The following is a 23,279-nucleotide window of genomic DNA, read 5'->3' on the forward strand; positions in this document are numbered from 1 at the left end:
AATCCACTCACAAGACATTGGTTGGCCCGGGGCTATAGCAGAAGACACTTGCCCAAGATGCCACGCAGTGGGACTGAACCCGGAACCATGTGGTTGGTTAGCGAGCTACTTACCACACAGCCACTCATTAGAAACAAAGCAAAGCAAAAAAAAAAAAGGGGGCTGAATAGTCATAGGTGGAACTTCTATCACCATAGGTTTGCGGGAAGGTACATGGCTTAGTGGTTACAGTATTCAGTTCACGATCATAAGGTCATGAGTTCAATATCTGGCAGTGCTTGGTGTCCCTGAGAAAGTTTCTTTATTTCACGTCCAATCCGCTCAGCTGGCAAAAATGAGTAGTACCTGTATTTCAAAGGGCCAGCCTTGTCACATTCTATGCCACACTGAATCTCCCTGAGAACTAAGTTAAGGTTACACATCTTTGTGGAATGCTCACACACTTGCACATTAATTTCACAAGCAGGCCATTCCACTAGAGCAGTGCTTTTCAAACCTTTTGCTGGAGCGGAACCCCAAGGAAATATTCCACTGGCTCGAGGAACCCCTGAGCAATAATTTAATAGTCTTATGCACATATATCTGCACAGGAGAATTAAAAATTACTGCCGATTTTAGCAGTTTTGTAACTTCTTGCGGAACCCCTGGACTGTACTGGCGGAACCCTGGTTGAAAATCACTGCACTAGAGGCCTCTTGTCGTAACTGATGGAGTACCAGGTAAAGTTTGCTGGATCTGAGCTGACCTGGAGCTAAACAACAACAGAGTAAATTTAGAAGAAGACAATTTACATGATTTAAAGACAGTGATTATTACTTACCGTTTCCAAGTTCCAGTCCTGCAAGAGGGAACCCTTTCTTCTGAGATAGCTTCAGAAGTTCTGACGCATTGATGTTAGGGTCCCAAGAGTTGTTAGTTCTCTGTAGTAAGTTCAGATCAAAAATTAACTCCCATCCAGGGACCGAGTGTACAAAGTCGTTCAAGTAGGTCCAGTCGAACGCTGCAAGAAATATTCAAATGAAATAAATAGAACACGAAAAAAAAAGAAGTCTCATTTATATCTTTTGTCTTTCACTAGTGTCAGTCAATAGACTGTGGCCAGGCTGGGGCATCGCCCAGAAGAATTTTAGTCAAACAAAGCAATCCCAGTATATATATCTCTTTACTCTTTTTTTCTCTTTTTACTTGTTTCAGTCATTTGACTGCGGTCATGCTGGAGCACCACCTTTAATCGAGCAACTCGACCCTGGGACTTATTCTTTGTAAGCCCAGTACTTATTCTATCGGTCTCTTTTGCCAAACCGCTAAGTAACAGGGACATAAACACACCAGCATCGGTTTTCAAGCAATGCTAGGAGGACAAACACACATACGCATATATATATATATACATATATACGACGGTCTTCTTTCAGTTTCCGTCTACTAAATCCACTCACAAGGCATTGGTCGGCCCGAGGCTATAGTAGAAGACACATGCCCAAGGTGCCACGCAGTAGGACTGAACCCGGAACCATGTGGTTGGTAAGCAAGCTACTTACTACACAGCCACTCCTGCATGTGTGTGTGTTTTTGTGTGTATTTGTTCCCCACCTCCATCGCTTGACAACCAGTGCTGGTGTGTTTATATCCCTGTAACTCAGCAGTTCAGCAAAAGAGACCAATAGAATAAGTATCAGACTTGAAAAATATAAGTATTGAGGTCAATACATTCGACTAAAAATTCTTCAAGGCAGTGCTCCAGCATGGCTGTGTGGTAAGAAGCTTGCTTCTCAACCACATGGTTCCAGGTTCAGTCCTACTGCGTGGCCCCTTAGGCAAGTGTCTTCTCCAATAGCCTCGGGCTGACTAAAACCTTGTGTGTGGATTTGGTAGATGGAAACTGGAAGAAGCCTGTCATATGTGAGTGTGTGTATTTCCCCATCACCACTTGACAACCACTGTTGGTGTGTTTATATCCCCATAACTTAGTAGTTTGGCAAAAACGACCGACAGAGTAAGTACTAGGCTTAAGAGGTAAGTCCTGGTGTCAATTTCAGCTAAAATCCTTCAAGACAGTGCTCCAGCATGGCTGCAGCCAAATAACTGGAACAAGTAAAAGAATAAAAGTATATACGTGTAGGAGTGGCTGTGTGGTAAATAGCTTGCTTACCAACCACATGGTTCCGGGTTCAGTCCCACTGTGGAGCACCTTGGGCAAGTGTCTTCTACTATAGCCTCGGACCGACCAAAGCCTTGTGAGTGGATTTGGTAGACGGAAACTGAAAGAAGCCCGTCATATATATGTATATATATATATATATGTATGTGCGTGTTTGTGTGTCTGTGTTTGTCCCCCCAACATCACTTGACAACCGATGCTGGTGTGTTTATGTCCCTGTCACTTAGTGGTTCGGCAAAAAACAGACCGATAAAATAAGTACTAGGCTTACAAAGAATAAGTCCTGGGGTCGATTTGATCAACTAAAAGGCAGTGCTCCAGCATGGCCACAGTCACATGATTGAAACAAGTAAAAGAGTAAGAGTACGTGCATACATACATATACACGTGTATATATTTCATGGCTGTCCACTTCTGAGAGGGCAAGACCATCGCTGACCATTAAGAACATTGTGCACTCAAGCAGCAATATCCATGGAAAATATCAGCAACAACTGTGCAACATTTTAGGTCCAAATAAGGCTTGCACAACACCTCAGAGACCCTCTCCATCCAGATGACATGATTCAGAGACAAGATACCTAGTGCCAACATGGGTCAAAGGCTCAGGAATGTGGGAATGCCGTGATCATAAGTACAAGAAAAGGGTCCTCCATAATGTCCAGTATCATTCCCTGTGCATCTAGTTTTTATATCAGAGTGACCTCCTAGAGACTTGCTTTAAACAAAAGCTGAGCGGTGCCTCACTCGCAGTGGTCTTCCATCATGCTGGACACCAAACCAGAATTTCTGAAGCCTATAACATATAATATATATATATATATATATATATATATATAAAAATATATAAATATATAGCCTATTATACATCTATTAGCCAGTGTATACAAAGTGATGAATAGCTTTGCGGAAACCATGGTATGCTTTGTTTTCTGACTTTTTAATCATCTCATAATTAATGACTTTTATTACTACCTCAGTCCATCTAAATGTATATATTTGTCATTACCTTTCATAAAAAGCCTTTTTTTATTTACAATGTGCATTTTCATTGATTTTTCATATTTTACCCCTATATATATATATATATATACTAGCTGACATACCTGGTAATTCCCAGGAAAGCGGGGCTTATCCCTTGGTTTCGTTCTCATAACTGTTTCGCTAGTCCAATAACAACAATACAAAATATGTAACCCTTAAAACGGTTTTTGTGCATTTACAGAGAATGCCGAACTGGCTTACACAGGATCTTGTTTTTAGAAATTCCCAATAAGTTTTGAATACCCAAATTGTGAAATCATTTATATAATAACATGAAATTAGTTACCCGATAGTAAGAATTCAAATAAAGTAGCCCCGAAAAGGGCTTTAATATGTTCCCAGAGTATATAGAACATTGGAGGAAATACTAATAAGGTATGTATAATTATATCGTGCTGCATGTTACATAATAAAAGGCTAATCAGATATGAGACAATAACAATTCAAAGTAAATAGCTCTGAAAAGGGCTTTTGTGTGTCCCCAGAGAATATTACCCTCAGGGGTGCTACTGTTGGTATATTCATAAATAAGTCACTAACTGAAATAAGTGGATCTATTGATTAGGAAAATACTATTTACTTGTTTAAGGGTTGTACTGGATAAATTGCGAAAATAACTCTAACAGTTCAAATGCTAAGAAATAAGCATACTCAATTTCATTTCTACCAAATAATTTAGCAAAATGATTGGGTTATTTCCCTTAGCTATATGTAAGGATCCCTTCCAGGAGCCCTATTATCGATTTTTTTTTTCAACAATCTAAGTATGCCATGAGGTTTCCAGACAGGAGTTGTACTCACGTGTCAAGTTTCATCAAAATCGATAAAACAATATAGGAAGAGTTAGCTAACAACTCTGCAAACACACTCACAGACAGAATTTCCCACATATGTAGTAGATATACACACACATACATGTATGTGCTTGTATATATACATGCACCACACACACACATACAGGGTGCGATGAATGAATTGTTGTCTAAATTACGCAAAAATGAAAATAACATTGACATTTCATTTTAACAGATATTTTTTACCAAAATTGCATAAATAAATCTTGAAATACTAAAGAGGAAATTTATTCAATAAAATCGCTACTGGCTTCAACCACAGTCTCTAGACGACTTCAGAATCTTCTGCAACTCTTCTGGACAGTCTCCTTCGTGAATGCTGCCATAATCCTTGCCTTCCGTTTATCTTTGGTCTTACAAGGAGTTTTGTTGGTCCCTCGCTCAACTGCACCCCACACATAATAAATAATCAAGAGGGTTGCAGTCTGGGGAGTTAGGTGGCCATATGTTAAGGGTTATATGGTTGCAGAAATTGTCTGACAGCGATGACTGAGTTCTCCTGCTTGTGTGGCATGTTGCCAGACATAGGGTTTTCCAGCAGTCACCCTGTTGACCCACAACAGCACTATCTCCTCCAGGCACTTGATGTAGGCCTTCATGTTGAGTCTGAGACTGCTTGGGAAGATGAATGGAGGCATAATATCGCCATCACTAGTGATCACTCCAAACACCATGATGTTCACGGGATGCTTGATTTTTATTATTCTCAGTACATATCCTCAGATTGACCACCCAAACACTTTGAAATGTTCGTACTGTAGCTTCTGGCATGAATGCTGAGCAATACAGTATGTCGTTTGCAAATTTCTAGCAATTATGTCATGGTGCCCAACTGACCCTACTATACTGTGTAGTTGACAAAATCAAAAAGAAACAATGCACATGCATAAAATTAAAATTATAAAATGGCAACAATTTGCCCATTGCACCCTGTATATGTGTGTGTGTGTATATTTCAATACAGGAAAATAATTCACGAGAAAAAATCATTTGCGAATATATATATATATATATATATATATATATTATATATATATATATATAAATACACACACACACACACGCATAAATGAATGTGTGTGTGTGTGTGTCGTATGTGTCTGAACACACACACACTCATATGTTTACATGTGTGTATGTGTGTGTGTAAATTCCATAGGACAAATAAGATAAATGGAAATTAAGAATTTAAAAATATATGTATTCATGCATTCATCATCATCATCATCATCATCATCATCGTTTAACGTCCGTTCTCCATGCTCGAACCGTCCAACCCATGCTAGCATGGAGAACGGACGTTAAATGATGATGATGATGAATGCATGAATACATATATTTTAAAATTCTTGATTGGCTGAAAGTGGTTCAAGGCTTAAAATAGATAGATAGACAGACAGACAGACAGATAAATAGATAGAAAGATAGATAGATAAATAGATAGATAGATAGAAAAAGAGAGAGAGACAGACAGACAGACAGAGAGCAAATTACTAGTGTTTGTGGTATGTTTAAGAATTAAATTTGGTGGGCTATGGGAAAAATTCATCAATATCCAGTGTCAAATAGCTTGCTTATTAAGCAACCAGAAAAGAAAACCCCCACATATATACATGCATGTGAACTCACACACACATATTTTACTAATCTAGTCTACTAAACCAAACCTGTTGTACACTCCTTAAATTGATGAGCTCTATTTATAAACTTGAGCACTCTAACCCACCGAGGAGCAACATCCTGTCCCATTTTCTATGAAGAATATTTCCACAGGTATAGACAAGCCTGTGTTAGGAAGTTTATTGTGCAAATTTGTGGTTTGAGGTTCAGTCCTATCCTTTCTATAGGAAGCACAAGGCCTCAAATTTGGGGGAAGGGATTAAGTCAATTACATCAACCCCAGAGTTTCACTGGTACTTAATTTATCGACCCCAAAAGGATGGAAGGTGAAGTCGACCTCGGTGGAATTTGAACTCAGAATGTAGAGGCAGACAAAATACCTATTTCTTTACTACCCACAAGGGGCTAAACATAGAGGGGGACAAACAAGGACAGACAAACGGATTAAGTCGATTACATCGACCCCAGTGCGTAACTGGTACTTAATTTATCGACCCCAAAAGGATGGAAGGTGAAGTCGACCTCGGTGGAATTTGAACTCAGAATGTAGAGGCAGACAAAATACCTATTTCTTTACTACCCACAAGGGGCTAAACATAGAGGGGGACAAACAAGGACAGACAAACGGATTAAGTCGATTACATCGACCCCAGTGCGTAACTGGTACTTAATTTATCGACCCCAAAAGGATGGAAGGTGAAGTCGACCTCGGTGGAATTTGAACTCAGAATGTAGAGGCAGACGAAATACCTATTTCTTTACTACCCACAAGGGGCTAAACATAGAGGAGGACAAACAAGGACAGACAAACGGATTAAGTCGATTACATCGACCCCAGTGCGTAACTGGTACTTAATTTATCGACCCCGAAAGGATGAAAGGCAAAGTCGACCTTGGCGGAATTTGAACACAGAACATAACGGCAGACGAAATACGGCTACGCATTTCGCCCGGTGTGCTAACGTTTCTGCCAGACAAAATACCTCTAAGCACTTCACGTAGCATGCTAACAATTTTGCCAGCTAACCGTCTTAATAATAACATCAATAATAATAATAATAATATAATAATAATAATAATAATAATAATAATAATAGTAATAATGGTTCCAGATTTTTCCACAAGGGTAGCCATTTTGGGAGAGGGAATGAGTCGATTACATCAACGTATTGACAGACGAAATACCATTAAGCATTTTGTCCGGCGTGCTAATGATTCTGCCAGCTCACCAATATTACTTAACCTTTCTTTGATATTGCTGTACCTTTTATGTGTCCATAGCTTACAGCGGATATAAATATATGTTCAAACATCATGGTGTTTATTATTGTTCTTATTCTAATTTATGTCCATTGTTCAGAAATCTTTTGTCACACATCTGTGAATTCTTCAGCGACGCTTTCTGTCCTTGAGCGTGCTTTTGCTTCACTTGGTCCATTCTGTTCAAGAGCACACACAACGACAGAAGAGGTCACAGATGTGTGACGAAAGATTGCTGGACAATGGACATGAGTTACAATAAGAACAACAATAAATAAGTTCAGAATGAATATACAGTTCATGTGTTTATTTGGCAAAAATACAATATATATAAAATGTGACCGCGCGTGTACCATTGGCGATTTTTTTCGTCCGTCTTCCCTTCTCTGGATCTTTCCTTTTCCTATGTTTCTGACGAAGAGCTCCGCTCAAAACGTTAAACCCTCATTCTTTCCTTCCTTCCTGAGCGTCCAATAATACTATATTTGTTCAACGTCCTCACGTTGTTGTGTTTTCTCTTTGTTTTCATGTTTGGATTAACTTTATATATATATATATATATATATATATATATATATATATACGAGAAAGAAGCAACAAGAATGGATTGGTTTTTTTGCTTTATATATATATATATATATATATATATATATATATATATATATATATACATACATACATACATAACACACACACACACATACATGTATTGTCTTGGGTATGATTTTCCCCTACATCCGCTAGTGGGGCCCTAGTAAAGGAGTTCCAAGTTTCTGAGGAGTGTGGAACCACCTCATAGCCATTATTGCTCCCATGTTTACTCTGATCCACAGCAGCAGCACCTGAAAGGGTCCAAGCAATGGCTTAACTATGATGCACTTCTTTCAGTTTCTGTCTATCAAATCCACTCACAAGGCTTTCGTCAGCCCAAAGCTATAAGTAAAAAAACACTTGCCCAAGGTACCACGCAGTGGGACTGAAACTGGAACCATGTGGTTGGGAAGCAAGCTTCTTATCAGACAGCTACACTTGCACCTGTGCATGTGTGTGCGTGAATGCGAGTGTGTGTGTATGCATGTGTGTTACTGCCACCTTGTTTTAGACACTGAGTGATATTTGTAAGCAGGTGTCATCGTCATACAAGCAGAATTCTTGATTTCCAATCTTCTGCGGAAACATGTCCAGTCATGGCAAAATATTGGTTTCAAATTTAGGCATAAGGCCAGCAATTTCAAAGGGAGGGGGGCTAAGTCAATTACATCAACCCCAGTGCACAACTGGTACTTATTTTATCGACCCTAAAAGGATGAAAGCAAATCCATGGCAAAATATTACCTTATTTGACATAGGCGCAGGAGTGGCTGTGTGGTAAGTAGCTTGCTTACCAACCACATGGTTCCGGGTTCAGTCCCACTGCGTGGCATCTTGGGCAAGTGTCTTATACTATAACAGCCTCAGGCTGACCAAAGCCTTGTGAGTGGATTTGGTAGACGGAAACTGAAAGAAGCCTGTCGTATATATGTGTGTGTATGTTTGTGTGTCCGTGTTTGTGCCCCCAACATCGCTTGACAACCGATGCTGGTGTGTTTATGTCCCCGTCACTTAGCGGTTCGGCAATAGAGACCGATAGAATAATTACTTGGCTAAGTCCCAGGGTCGATTTGTTCGACTAAAGGTGGTGCTCCAGCATGGCCGCAGTCAAATGACTGAAACAAGGAAAAGAGTAAAAGAGTAAAGGTGAGGGACAGTGATAAGAAGGGCATCTGGCTACAGAAAAAGCTGCCTCAATAAAATTCTATCCAACCCATGAGAGCACAGAAAAGTGGATATTAGAATGAGGATGATGATGACATTTTGAGGGTGAAAGGTGCAAGTAAATAGATAAAACAACAAACTTGTCATGTTAAAGAGATCCATTTTGCCGCCATCCAAACCACCATTTTCGGTACTGTTATTGTTGGCAAAATCAATGTTTTCTGTCACATCTGAAGTTTCTCTGAAGATAAGGAAATCAGCAGAGGTGCCACCAACTCTTAAATATGCAGGTGAAAGTCCTCTGGCGAGAGTAAGCAATTTCTTCGAGCTGAAAAGAAGATGGAAAGAAAAAGTAACTTTTTATGAATGTATAGGTATATATGCATAAATATATGTATATTTATGTGCGTGTGAGTGTTTGTGTGTACATATATATATATATATATATATATATATATATATATATATATATGTATTATCTAGCCAGAGGGGAAGCAGATAAGAAAAAATTTGCCAATGTTCTGCGCCGTGAGGACCAAAGACTGGAGGTGTTTCGCGTTGCAAGACAGTGTGTGAGAGAGAATTGTGATGTGGTGGGAGAGAAGTGTGTTCGCATGGAAGATGGTTCACTTGCGCTAAACGAGAATGCAAAGAGAGAGGCTTGGAAACGCCACTATGAAAGGTTGCTGAATAAAGAAAATGAATGGGATAAAGAGAGTCTGCCGAACGTTGACCCAACAGAGGGACCAGCAATCAGGGTTGATAGTTCCTTAGTAGCTAAGGCAATTAGAAGCATGAAGACAGGGAAAGCCCCAGGCCCATCAGGCATCACTGCAGAGATGCTCAAAATATCTGGTAGTGTTGGCTATAGCCTAGTCACCTGTATAGTTAATCAGGTGATACATGAAGGAGTCATACCCAATGACTGGTGTAGCAGCATAATAGTCAACTGCTACAAAGGTAAAGGTGATGCCCTAGATACAAATAATTACAGAGGTATCAAGCTGTTGGATCAGGTGATGAAGGTTACAGAGAGGGTCATAAGCCAACTAATTAGAGAGAGAGTTAGTTTAGATGAGATGCAGTTTGGTTTCGTGCCACTGATGCTATATTCCTGGTAAGGCAGCTGCAGGAGAAATACCTAGCCAAAGATAAGCCCCTGTACCTGGCTTTTGTTGACATGGAGAAAGCCTTCGACAGGGTCCCCCGATCCCTTATCTGGTGGTCAATGAGGAAACTAGGAATAGATGAATGGTTAGTGAGAGCTGTGCAAGCCATGTACAGGGACGCTGCTAGTAAGGTGAGGGTTGGCAATGAGTACAGTGAAGAATTCCGGGTAGAGGTAGGGGTCCACCAAGGCTCAGTCCTCAGCCCCCTCCTATTTATCATAGTCCTCCAGGCAATAACGGAGGAATTCAAGACAGGATGCCCCTGGGAGCTCCTCTATGCTGATGACCTTGCTCTAATTGCTGAGTCATTATCAGAACTGGAGAAGAAGTTTCAGGTGTGGAAGCATGGTTTAGAATCGAAGGGCCTTAGAGTCAACCTAGCTAAAACCAAAGTCCTAATAAGTAGGAAGGTAGACAAATCACAAACGCCTTCAGGTAGATGGCCCTGCTCGATCTGTAGAAAAGGTGTAGGTAGAAACTCTATAAGATGCACCAAGTGTAAGCTATGGACACATAAGAGGTGCAGCAATGTCATAGGAAGGCTAACTAGGAAGATGGTTTTTGTATGTGGCAGATGCTCGGGAGCATTAACCTCTGAAAATCTGCAGAAAACAACTTCCGTCACTTTCCAGGGGGAAAAACTAGAAGTAGTTGATAGCTTCCGTTATCTTGGTGACCAAGTCAGTAGTGGGGGTGGGTGTGCTGAAAGTGTAACAGCTAGAGTAAGAATAGCCTGGGCAAAGTTTAGGGAGCTCTTACCTCTGTTGGTGACTAAAGGCCTCTCGCTCAGAGTAAAAGGCAGACTGTATGATGCATGTGTACGAACAGCCATGCTACATGGCAGTGAAACATGGGCCGTGACTGCTGAGGACATGCATAAGCTCGCGAGAAATGAAGCTAGTATGCTCCGTTGGATGTGTAATGTCAGTGTTCATAGTCGACAGAGTGTAAGTACCTTGAGAGAAAAGTTGGACCTAAGAGGAATCAGATGTGTGCAAGAGAGACGATTGCGCTGGTATGGTCATGTGGTGAGAATGGATGAAGATAGGTGTGTGAAAAAGTGCCACACCCTGGCAGTTGAGGGGACCTGTGGAAGAGGTAGACCCAGGAAAACCTGGGTCGAGGTGGTGAAGCACGACCTTCGAACTCTAGGTCTCACCAAGGAAATGACCAGAGACCGAGACCTATGGAAGTATGCTGTACGTGAGAAGACCCGGCAAAACCAGTGAGAACAATCAAAATCAAATCATATATCAGAAAGCAGGGGTTAAGTGACCCATCCGTTCGTGTCCGCTGTCAGCCTCGTCTGGCACCCGTGCCAGTGATACGTAAAAGCACCATTCGCTCGTGGCCGTTTGCCAGCTCTGCCTGGCCCCGTGTCGGTGGCACGTAAAAGCACCATCCGTTCGTGTTCGTTGCCAGCCTCGCCTGGCCCCGTGCCGGTGACACGTAAAAGCACCGTCCGTTCGTGGCCGTTTGCCAGCTTTGTCTGGCCCCGTGTCGGTGGCACGTAAAAGCACCATCCGTTTGTGGCCGTTTGCCAGCTCTGTCTGGCCCCGTGTCGGTGACACGTAAAAGCACCATCCGTTCGTGGCCGTTCGCCAGCTCTGTCTGGCACCTGTGCAGGTGGCACGTAAAAAACACCCACTACACTCGCGGAGTGGTCGGCATTAGGAAGGGCATCCAGCCGTAGAAACACTGCCAGATCTGACTGGGCCTGACGAAGCCTTCCAGCTTCACAGACCCCAGTTGACCCGTCCAACCCATGCTAGCATGGAAAGCGGACGCTAAACGATGATGATGATGATGATGATGATATATATATATATATACATATATTTCGTTTCAGCACACGATCTCAGATCAAATCACTTGCTATGCAAATACATCTCCGTAATATATATATATATATATATATATATATATTAGTGGAAACAACGGATGCAGATAATAGAGTATCTTGGAAACTTTATCACAACAATTGTTTCAACACATCCTGCATTGCTCCCTCGTGGGTAGGAAACTATATAATGAATTACAGTGCATCTCACCTCTTCAGGTGATGCAACCCAGTTTCTTGTTACATAAGTAATGTTTATATGTGTGCATGCACATGTGTGTGTGTCTATTATTGTGCTTCTTCCCTACCACTGCTTGATAACCAATGTTGGTTTGTTTACTTACCAATAACTTAGCAGTTCAGCAAAAGAGACTGACAGAATAAGTATCAGATTCAAAAATAGTGAGTACTGGGGTCGATTTTATTCAACTGAAACACTTCGAGGCAGTTCCCCCAGGTTGGCTGCAGTCCAATCACTAAAACAATATGTGTGTGTCTTTAGATATATACATGTAGGCACAGGCATGGCTGTGTGTGGTAAGAAACTTGCTCCCCAACCACATGGTTCTGGGTTCAGTCCCACTGTGTGGCACCTTGGGCAAGTGTTTCTACAACAGCCACAGGCCAACCAAAAGCCTTATGAGTGAATTTGGCAGATGAAAACTGAAGCCTGTAGCATGTATGCATGTGTGTGTGTGTGTATGTCTGCATTTTTTCCCCACCACCATTACTTAGTGGCTTGCCTGAAGAGACTAGAATAAGTACCACATGCTTGAAAAAAATACTGGGGTTGATTTGTTGAACTAAAAACTCTTCAAAGCATTGCCCTAGCATGGCCACAGTCTAATGACTGAAACAAGATAAAAGGTAAAAGATACATATACATACATGTGTGTGTGTGTATGTGTATGTGCATGCATGCATGCATACATACATACATACATACATACATACATACACACACACATACATTGCTGCTGAGGCCCCCTTTGGTCATGACTGACCATGGGATTGCACCTAGAAAGTTACCCTCCCAGGCACAAGTCTGGGCAAGGTTGTTTATGAAAGACCGGCAGTCGCCCATGCATACCAGCTTCCCCTCTCCACACCACTGATGTTATCAAAGGGAAAGGCAAAGGCTGATACAGCTTGGCACCAGTGACATCGCAACTCATTTCTGCAGCTGAGTGAACTGGAGCAATGTGAAATAAAGTGTCTTGCTCAAGAAAACAACATGCAGCCCGGTCCGGGATTCGAACTCACAACCTCACAATTGTAAGCTCAACGCTCTAACCACTGATCCATGAGCCTTCACATACATAGATGCATGCATGCATGCATGCATACATACATACATGCATGCATGCATGCATGTATGTACAAGCATGATTACACATGAGAATTTCAGTATTTGCTACTTTAGTCCCATACAAGCCAAGGCCTTCTGAGTAGATTTGGTAAGCAGAAACTAACTGAAAGAAATGCCACGTATGTGTGTGTGTTCCATGTCTGGGTTGTTTGTTATTCGTTAGACTGGGAGATTATAAAGAGGCTAGGATTGGTGACAAGAATTGCATCCGGGTGAAGAAACTCTACTCCAACTTATTTCCTTTCACATCCTCTGGACCTGACCTGCCCATCCACCCTATTCAACCCTTTGCACCACTTTATGTGCACCTCCTTGTAACTCAGGAGAACCACCTGACAAATCTTTTTCACCATCTTCTCTGTCTCTCCTCTTTCTTTTTCCAACTGGGGTAGCCATGTCTCTCTTCTACAGCAAGACAGACCATCTATCCACCTATCTATCATGCTACAACCTGACACATAGCCACCACCTTTAATATGACACCTCCCACTGATGGTCCTACCAGTGCTACTAAGGAAGCCATGAACAGTCATGGCAAAAAGTTTGGAACTAAAGTCTGAAAGCTAGAGTTTTTATATTAAATACCCAAAGTTATATTCAATTTGCAATATATTATTACTTGGCCAAAAGTTTAGAACATAGGTCTGAAAGTTAGAATTGAAGAAATGGATCTGTTGTTAGGTAAATATACCTCTACATCAGTGGTTCCCAAACTATGAGTCACGACCCACAGATGCAAACAGTCGCAAACGGAATCTTAGTGGATCGCAAAAAGTTATAAAATTACGCATTAGCTTTGATTAACTGCTGTCTATCGAGATAGTTCAAGACTTATAAGTGGATTGTCATAAACTGGTGTGATAAATAGTGGGTTGTGACTCTAAAAAGTTTGGGAACCACTGCTCTACGTTGTATATATTTGAATAGAATTGTACTTGGGAATAACAATTTTAATGTTTTAAAGAAATTCTTCAAACTTTTGGCTATGGCTGTACTCACCTCTTTAACAAGACCCCCTGTTCCTTTATCGTACTTTCATATCCCTCAATGCTACACCCCACTCTGTTGAGGGATAGGGATCTTGTTTTGCAAGTACCTGGTGACCTCACCAGTGTGGTTGCCACGGAAAAGAATGTCCAATACACTTTGTAAAGTGGTTGGCATTAAGAAAGACATGAGGCTAGAGCAAATGTTTCTACAGCTGGATGTCCTTCCTGATGTCAACCACTTAAAAGAGAGTACTGGGTGCGTTTACACAGCACCGACTCGAGTGCTTTTTGCATGGCACCGGCACCTGTAAAGGAAATACCTGTATGTATGAACGACAGTGATTTTACTTAGCTTAACACGTCTTATCAAGTGCAGCTAATCGCCACAACTCCTGGGTCCTTGTTATTTTCCTCAGTGAGGCCCAGAATCTACAGATCCTTTCTCACCACATCATCCCACTTCTTTCTGGGTACGTTTGAACAAATTTCCTCCACAGTTACAGATTAGCACTTTTTTACGCAGCTGCCCTCATCCATACGCATCACGTGGTATGTAATATCACTGTGATCACCGTGATCGACCAGGCTATCAGATGTTGCTACACATCGCTGGTCACAATGCGCTTTGCATTGTTTTAGCCTTCAAATGACGCCACCCCACTGGCTAAGCGAGCAGAAGAAAGAGTGAGAGAAAGTTGTGGCGAAAGAGTACAGCAGGGTTCGCCACCACCACCCTGCCGGAGCCTCGTGGAGCTTTAGGTGTTTTCGCTCAATAAACACTCACAACGCCCGGTCTGGGAATCGAAACCGCGATCCTACGACCACGAGTTCGCTGCCCTAACCACTGCTCCATTGCGCCTCCACGGTATGTAATATATACATCATAATCGTGTAAACGCACCCAGTACTCTCTGTTAAGTGGTTGACATCAGGAAGGGCATCCAGCTGTAGAAACCACGCAACAACAAACAATTGGAATCTGGACAACTCCCAGCTGGCCAGCTCCGGTCAAACCGGCCAACTGATGCCAGCATGGAAAACAGATGTGATCGACTCACATCATGAAAAATACAGTGTTTTAAGTTTATATCTTACCAACATTTTCTTTGCTGTTCATCCTTCTATAATTGATTCGGCCTCATGCAATTTAAAGTTTCGTGGGGCCAGTCACAGGAACTTCACTCGTCAGGGTAAGTTTCAGAGACTAGCCTACAAAACTTAAAGTTGCATGGAGCCAAATTAAAGTTCTAAATAATAATATAACTTCTACCAAAGGTGTTAAGCGCACCTTTCTTTTGTTTGTCCACTCACTCGTATCTCTCTCTCTCTATATATATATATATATATGATCGTTCGTAGAAATACACAAATCCGGAGCAGCACGCAAAACTCTATTTTACACACACGTCTTGTATTGCACCACCAGCAGAAACTTGGTAGTAACAAAAGAATGAGTCGACCAAAATAAGAATATTTTTTCGTGTATGTATGCGAAACCATTGGTCACACGACAGAGTGTGTATATAAATATAATTCGATCAGAGGTTATGTTAGCCTCATGACGGGATGGTGTCATCCAAGGAAATACCGGTTCAATACCTAATATTTTGGGGGGATCGATTTCTTTAAAATAATAGGTATATATTCGTGTATATATATATATATATATATATATATATATATATATATATATCAATAATAACAAAGGGTAAAATTAATTAATTAAGAAGTAATCAATAATTTCACCAAGTAAAATTCGGCATGAAAAAAGGACCATTTCACGGTAAACCTAAGTAATACTTTGCTTTACCACATACAGAAGTTTAGAAATAGCAGCCAAAACCTTAGCTATTTCTAAACTTCGGTATGTGGTAAAGCAAATCTTTGCTGAACCCTAATTATTAAGTATTATATATATATATAAACCATGTAGTTTGTATTCATATATAGGAAGAAGAAAAATGGAAATAGTGAAGTTAATAAATGTTTATACAACTGTATGGGATGAGTAATTTGTTTTGATAAACATTTATTAACTTCGCTATCTACATTTTCTTTTTCTTCCCTTATATATATATATATAATATTAGGGAATATAATTACAAACTTACAGGGGAAATTCAATTTAGTAATACTAAATCAAATTTCATAATTGTTGTATTTAGGAATGATCATTTTGCCAGTTTAGCCAATATATGTATATTAATTAGAGAAGAACCGCCTTTTATCAATTCAACAATGAAATAACAATGATATAATTAAATTAAACCATATAGAAAAAATAATAGATATACCAATACTTTATTTAATTATTGGTATATGTTTTTATTGTGTATCTAATTTTTTTGTATATGGTATAATTTAATTATATCATTGTTATTCCATTGTTGAATTGATAAAAGGTGGTTCTTCTCTAATTATATATATATATGACTATATAAATTCAGATAAACAAAAGCAGGAGTGGTGAACGTATTCATGCATTCACATAGAAAATTGTGTATGTAAATAAGTGTATTTTGTTAAACTTATCTAAACAAACATAGAGAAGCATAAATATTTATATATTTACCTGGTATCGAAATGGGCCCATTTGTCTCTCAGAAGACCAGAATCCAATGTTACTGACAGGAATCGGTCATTAAGGGTATGGAGAGGATAATCGAGTTTCAATTTAAGGGTAAACGTGTGATAGGTTCTGTAAGGCACATGTTGCTCATCCTGGGAGTGGATCGCAGACGTGAGAAATGCTAAAGCAACACCAAAACGAAGGATGTCCGGCATAAAAGACATCTCATTCCAAGACCGATTCTATCCAAGATATAACCGTGTTGTAACCTGTTGTAGTATATTATTCTACGTAGTGAATAATAAAAGACACCACCTGTGTCTTGTCGTCTAATGTCAACCTGTGTCTATCTAGAGATGTTTCTTTGGAAAACGTCCCAAAACAATCTGAAATAATATCGGAAGTAGTTACATTACTCTTTCTCTCTCTCTCTCATCTCACATTCGCTGACACAGTTCTCTCCCACTCTCACTCTATCTATCTTCCTGTCTAATCTCTCTCATACTCTCACTCTTTCCACTGTCTGCCCATCTAACCTCCCTCTCCCATTCTCTCTGCCTGCCTGTCGAATCTCCCTCTCCCAGTCTCACTCTATCTGTCTTCCTGTCTAATCTCTTTCCTACTCTCACTCTTTCCACTGTCTGCCCATCTAACCTCCCTCTCCCGTTTTCTCTGCCTGCCTGTCGAATCTCCCTCTCCCACTCTCACTCAGTCTCTTTGCCTGCCTATCTAACCCCACTCTCTCTCGTACTCTCATTCTATGTCTGCCTATCTAATCTCTCTTACGCTCTGTTTAATCTTTTCTCTCACTCTCTCTCTCTCTCTTGTTACCTGTCTGCCTATCTAATCTCTCTCCTCTCTCTATCAATCCAATAACTCTCTTTCCCTGTTAACTCTTTCTCTCTTTTTTTCTCTGTCTCGATCTTTACTTCTCTTTCTCTCTAACCATCTCTCTCACTCTGTTTATCTGTCTGCCTGTCTAATTTCTCTCATTCTCATCTTCGCTCTTTCTATCTCTCCCTTTTCTCTGCTGCAACCCTTATTTTCTCTTTCAATCTAATCAGCTCTCTTGTCGTCTGTCAACCCGTCTAATCTCTTCTCCTCTCTCTATCTGTTTGCCCGTCTAATTTTCTCTCTTTCTATTCCTCTGACGCTGTCCCTTCTTCTCTCACCCTTTCTTTGTAATTATCTCTATCTCCATTCTCTGTATCTGTCTAATGACATTCCCCTCTCTGTGTAATTCTCACTTCCTCCCCCCGTTGCTATCCTATTTCCTTATTGCCCACAGGAGGCTAAACATAGAGGGGACAAACATTGGTATTAAGTCGATTACATCGACCCCAGTGCGTAATTGGTACTTAATTTATCGACCCCGAAAGGATGAAAGGCAAAGTCGACCTCGGCGGAATTTGAACTCAGCACGTAACGGCAGACGAAATACCGCTAAGCATTTCGCCCGGCGTGCTAACCTTTCTGCCAGCTCCCTCCCGCCTTAATTGCTATCCTGACTTACTTCTCTCCATCTCCATCTGCTTGTGTAATCTCTCCCTCTCTTTATCCTTTTGTTTTCTTTCCCTGTCTATATCTTCTCTGTTTCATTGTCCTTTGTCTATTTAATAAAATCCGTCATCTCTATTAATCTCTTGTCTGTTGATCTAACCAGAGTTCAGTATGTGCTTGTCTAATCTCCCTCTCCACATCCTTCTCTTTCACCCTGTCCATTGACCTAACCAATCCTCTATGTCCTATCCTTCTCTGTCTCACTTATGGTTTCTCTCTGCCTTCTCTTTCTAGCTGTTTATTCGTGTGTCCGTTATTCTCTTTTGTTCTTTTTCTTTCTCTGAATTAATCTTTCGTGATCTTTTCCTTTTGAACGGCAGTTGTTTGTTTTAAACGCAGCAAATGATTTTAGCTCAACAGAGGCGATCGATTGGTTAAAATTCGAAAAATTAAACTACGTTAAATTTACAAATTACAATTTTCTCAAGAAAGCTAAGAGAAAAAAATGTTTTATTTTGACACATTCTACCAGTTTACGAAGTTTAAAAGTGTTTAGTTAACTAGAAATTGTGTTGAAAACTGCCGTTCAAAAAGAAAAGATCCATCTTTCATCACTCCCGTTCAGTCTTCATTTTCTCTCAGTCAACTCCTTCACTCTGGTGATCTCTTCTTTCCCAGCCTTTCTCTTTAGTTCTCAGTTTGTCATATACTGCCTCAGTTACATATTTACGATGACTGTCCACTCGTGACCGAGAAAAAAAAACATTAACCACTAAAAACATTGTAAACTGAGACAAAATTAGATTTAACACTTGTGGCTCCGTTGGTGACGATTGTCCCAGTTCTTGATAAACAACATACATTCGCAGATGAAACTTCTCCCATTCTCTACACTGGTGGAGCGTTTCCGAAGAACTCTTTTAAGTTCAGCAAGCAAAATGCATGTTTCTTCAAAAATATTAACTTTTCTTTACTCTTTTCCACGGTTGGGGGTGATGACAAGCATTGCTTTCCAAATTGACTTTCCACAACTCTTTTTCTAGCCTCAGTTGTTATCTCACGTTAAAACAAAATAAGTTAAAGCGGGGAAACATCGTTTACAATTTTTATTAGACCGTCCGAAGTTGGAAAGATTGGCGAAAGTAAAGAATACGTAGACCCGGTGTTTAGGGTTTTCGTTACGCCGAAAACGGGTGGTGTACGTATTCTTTACCTCCGCCGAAGAATTGATACTGTTAATATCAAGTTTGGATCTTTTCGGTTTGAACGGCAGTTTTTTCTAGCGATGTCATATGAAATTGTCACCCATAATTATGACCCTAGTATCAATCTATTGCATTTCAGTCTGTTTTAGGGTTAGAGTTAGTGTTAGGGGGAAGGGTATCTTTTTTTCTTCAGAAATGTAAATAAACCCAATCAATTTCTTAAATGAGGGACATATTCATACGGCACAGAATGTTTTCACCTCAATAGACGTCAGTGATTGGTTGAAATTGCAGAAAAACAACAAATATCTTACAAACTATAGAATTTTCTCAATAAAGCCAAGAGAAAAAGATGTTTTATAAACACATTCTACCAGTATACAAAGTTTAAGAGTGTTTAATTACGTGGAAATTATTTTTAAAAACTGCCGGTCAAACCGAAAAGATCCCTTTCCTGCACCATTCTAACCAAATGTCTATAGTACCTGATTTGTAACTGCTGAGAAATAGCAGCTCAACCTAGAGGAATCTCCCTGACCTCCAAGCTACACACCATCAAGTTACATTACTCCAGGGATCTTAAAAAAACAATACAAAAAAAATGACCAAAATGAATGTGTGAAGGCATACTTGGTCTCCATAGTAAACAAAACCTTCTCTGAGGAGCAATCAACAAACTGTGAAATGGTGCATCAGGAAACTCCTACCTCTTCTTTTTTTATACATACCAAAGGTATAGAAATACTTACATTTTTCATACTTAAAGCACAGCTAAACTTTGTAATATTTAAATGTATTTTAATTCTTCTGATTCAGTAGGACTGAACCTGAGACCACATAGGAGGTAAGCTTCTCAACAGGTGCCATACTTTTGCTAATTGTTTACCAAAATTAGATTATGCAATTATGAGCAAACAGATGCCCTCATGAACCAGCAGAGCATCCAGTATTTGACAGCAAGAGGGAGAGAGGGCTGTACCAGCACCCACCTGATATTCATTATAGCTGAAGCCATGTGAAATAAACTGCCTTGCTTGGGGGCACAATGTCCAGGGATTGAAACCATTGGTTTATGATCCTGAACAGAACACTGAAACAACAAAATCCAATACAACCTGTTGCATGGTCAGGTCATCAGCAACTAAACAGGCAACCAGACAAGCTGGCTTGCTCGGTGAGGAGGGTGATTTTTGGACATCCTACAAGAAGAAAAACAAGACCCATGAAAGAGCGGAGGAATTCGGGAAAGTTAATAATGGCCATCCAATATTATAAAGGGTGGATGGTGCACACCAGTCAGAGTGAAGACAAACCATCTAAATGGAAGTACCTGAAATAAAAACCGTTCAGCAAGAACTCACAACCAGCTGATATTATTTTGCACAGAAAAAAATTGACACAATGATAATAAATACATATATCTCTCAGGGCACTTACAATCTATCTGTGGCTTTCTGCTGCCTAAATTGCCTTACATACACACACACTCGCTACCTATCTTGCCTGATATTTACCGTTTTCTTTGTTATCACAATAACAGCAGGCAACTGATGTTCTCAGAGTTCACTTGTGAAACCCACAGAATTTTTTTGTTGCTTTGTTAGTTAAGTTCAGTGTAATATATCAAAAAATTATGAAAATATAGCACAGCAGTAGTAGTAAAATGTTTATAGTCGAACAGATGTGACAAAATTCATTTAATGTAAATATTTGAATAATACAAATATTCATAAAGAATATTAATACAAAACAATAAGATTTGTAATTGATCATACATGTGAGTATATAGATTCTTTCCCTCTCACATACATATGCTTCAAAATAATGCCAAACCACAAGAGAGAGAGAGAGAAAGAGAGAGAGAGAAACGTGAGGCAACAGACATGGTGTAATTGTTTGACACTCAGGAAAAATCGAAATCTTTGACATTTCGAGCCTATGTTCTTCACTCAAGAGTATGTGTGTGTGTGTATATATATATATATATAACCATGGCTTAGTGGTTAAGGTGTTAGAGACTTAGACTTTAGACTTGACAGTATTCACCCGGGGTGGGTTGAGCTGGCTTCATTCATCCTCAATACTGCATCTCTCATAAACGCTGATCAGGCCTGGTGATTTGAGGCTAACGACCGCGTGATCTCCAACCACTCCTTATTCCAGCGCCGAATGCTGTTGGTTAAGGTGCTGCACTCACGACTGTGAGATTTTGGGTTTGATTCCCAGACCGGGCGTTGCATTGTGTTCTTGAGCAAAGCACTTCATTTCATGCTGCTCTGCCATCATTTTGACATCTCGCACGTAGCATCCAGTTGCACCTGTACAGGTAATGTCGATCTGATGGAGAGAGTGAGCTTATGTCTACACAAACAATTGATCAATATAAACAAATCATCTGTAAGAAACTGTTGGACCCTCGTCTAACAGGAGAGTCCAATCATGCATGTATGTGTGTGTGTTTGGCTACAATGAACTATACTCGTGTCCATGCTGCTCTGCGCTCACCCTCCCCTCCTGTACCATCTTGTGTCTATCATCATATTCATATTCCTTTTCTCCTGCACATCTTCAGCCTCTGTCACTCGTCTTTCTTGCTCTGTAAAGTGGCAGACGAGTGAGCAGAGACATAGAGTCGTGTGGCCTCCTTGGTCATGTCGAAGATATAGCTACCTCTTTGAAAAGCACATCCAGATCATTCGGTAAAGGATTTGGCATTAGAAAGGGCATCAAATTGTATAAACTTAGCCAAAATAAAACACGTGAGACGAGTTTTCTAACAACCCATCAACACAACATGCTGCACAGTGAGATCACACCCAGAACAACATGTTTATTATAAAAATTCTTAAATAGTCGTACATGGTTCTACAAGCTTCTAATAGGTGACTTGTCTGTCAAGATCAATAATAAACACAATGATCAAAGTTGCAACATATATTGATAACAGAGATAAAGGTAAAAGAAAGAAAATAAAATAATTTGGAAAAGAAGATCTACAGTTTAATATATATTTATTTGTGCTGTATGTGTGGATAAATATACATTTATATATGTACACATACACACTCGTATATATATGTATATATATATGTATGTGTGTGTATCACACACGTGTATCCATATATATATATAAATAGATAGATAGATACATCGATACATAGACAGACAGATACGTAGATAATATATTAAGTATCCGTCATTTTCTCAAATATTAATAATAATCCTGTCCCCACTGAGTACTGGATTCCGGGATTTTTAATCCTAGTTTCTTATGTATATTTAGTGCAAGGAAGTGGGAACGAGAGTTCAAATTTTTGGTTTTCTCGATTACTTGCTGGTAAGGGGAAATGGCTTTTGTTCCCATGACAACGTGACCTAGTTTAGAGTCTATTTTAGCATCGAGTCGGGCATGTCGGATCAAATTGACAATCCACTGTTCAGCGGCATCGGGTGTCATGTTCAGCTTCTGCGACAGCATGTTGATGCTGATGCATTCGTGGATCCGACAGAAAATCTCAAAGATGAGGAGACGGGCGTTCTCAATGAACTCGTTTACGAGATTGCTCAAGAAGAAATCGTAGCAAAGAACAGATTCACATTCAAGAAGTTTATGCTGGGCACCATCGAAATCAAAATTGACATAGAGACATTCAATAAATTCGGTGATGGGGTCTCTGTAGGAATAACTCTCTTGTTGGATCACTTTGACCAAATCCTTGAGAACCTATAAATAAAAAATAGAGATTAATTGTTAATTACAAAAACCAACCAAAAACAAAAAAAAACACTGACCAAAGACAAAAAAAAATTTAATTTAGTTATAAATTTAGTAATAAAGGCTCGATAAGCTAAACGAAAATGAAGATTTGGGTCCTACTTTGAGCAATACTCTTTTACTTGTTTCAGTCATTTGACTGCAGCCATGCTGGAGTACCGCCTTTTAG

At 40.0% G+C, this 23,279-nt stretch overlaps 2 protein-coding genes across 2 annotated transcripts in view; both read right to left on the reverse strand.

Moving 5' to 3' along the window:
- Positions 1-17,097, reverse strand: part of LOC115223331 (heparanase) — a 58,099-nt gene extending 41,002 nt beyond the window's left edge. Inside the window, exons 1-3 of the mRNA XM_029793851.2 lie at positions 16,634-17,097; positions 8,835-9,022; positions 821-1,000 (exon numbers count right to left, since the gene is read on the reverse strand). Of these exons, the coding sequence (XP_029649711.2) occupies positions 821-1,000; positions 8,835-9,022; positions 16,634-16,854 (589 nt within the window). The 5' untranslated portion in view covers positions 16,855-17,097. The remainder of the gene's footprint in view (positions 1-820; positions 1,001-8,834; positions 9,023-16,633) is intronic.
- A 5,330-nt stretch (positions 17,098-22,427) lies between these two features.
- Positions 22,428-23,059, reverse strand: LOC115223086 (eukaryotic translation initiation factor 3 subunit E-like; the record flags this gene model as incomplete). The annotated part of the gene is made up of 1 exon (XM_029793500.2): positions 22,428-23,059. A coding segment is annotated over one exon (513 nt), but the record flags the coding sequence as incomplete, so codon positions are not given.
- Positions 23,060-23,279: the final 220 nt, after the last annotated feature.

Source organism: Octopus sinensis, linkage group LG22 (assembly GCF_006345805.1).
Source record: "Octopus sinensis linkage group LG22, ASM634580v1, whole genome shotgun sequence".
Taxonomy (NCBI): Eukaryota; Metazoa; Mollusca; class Cephalopoda; order Octopoda; family Octopodidae; genus Octopus; species Octopus sinensis.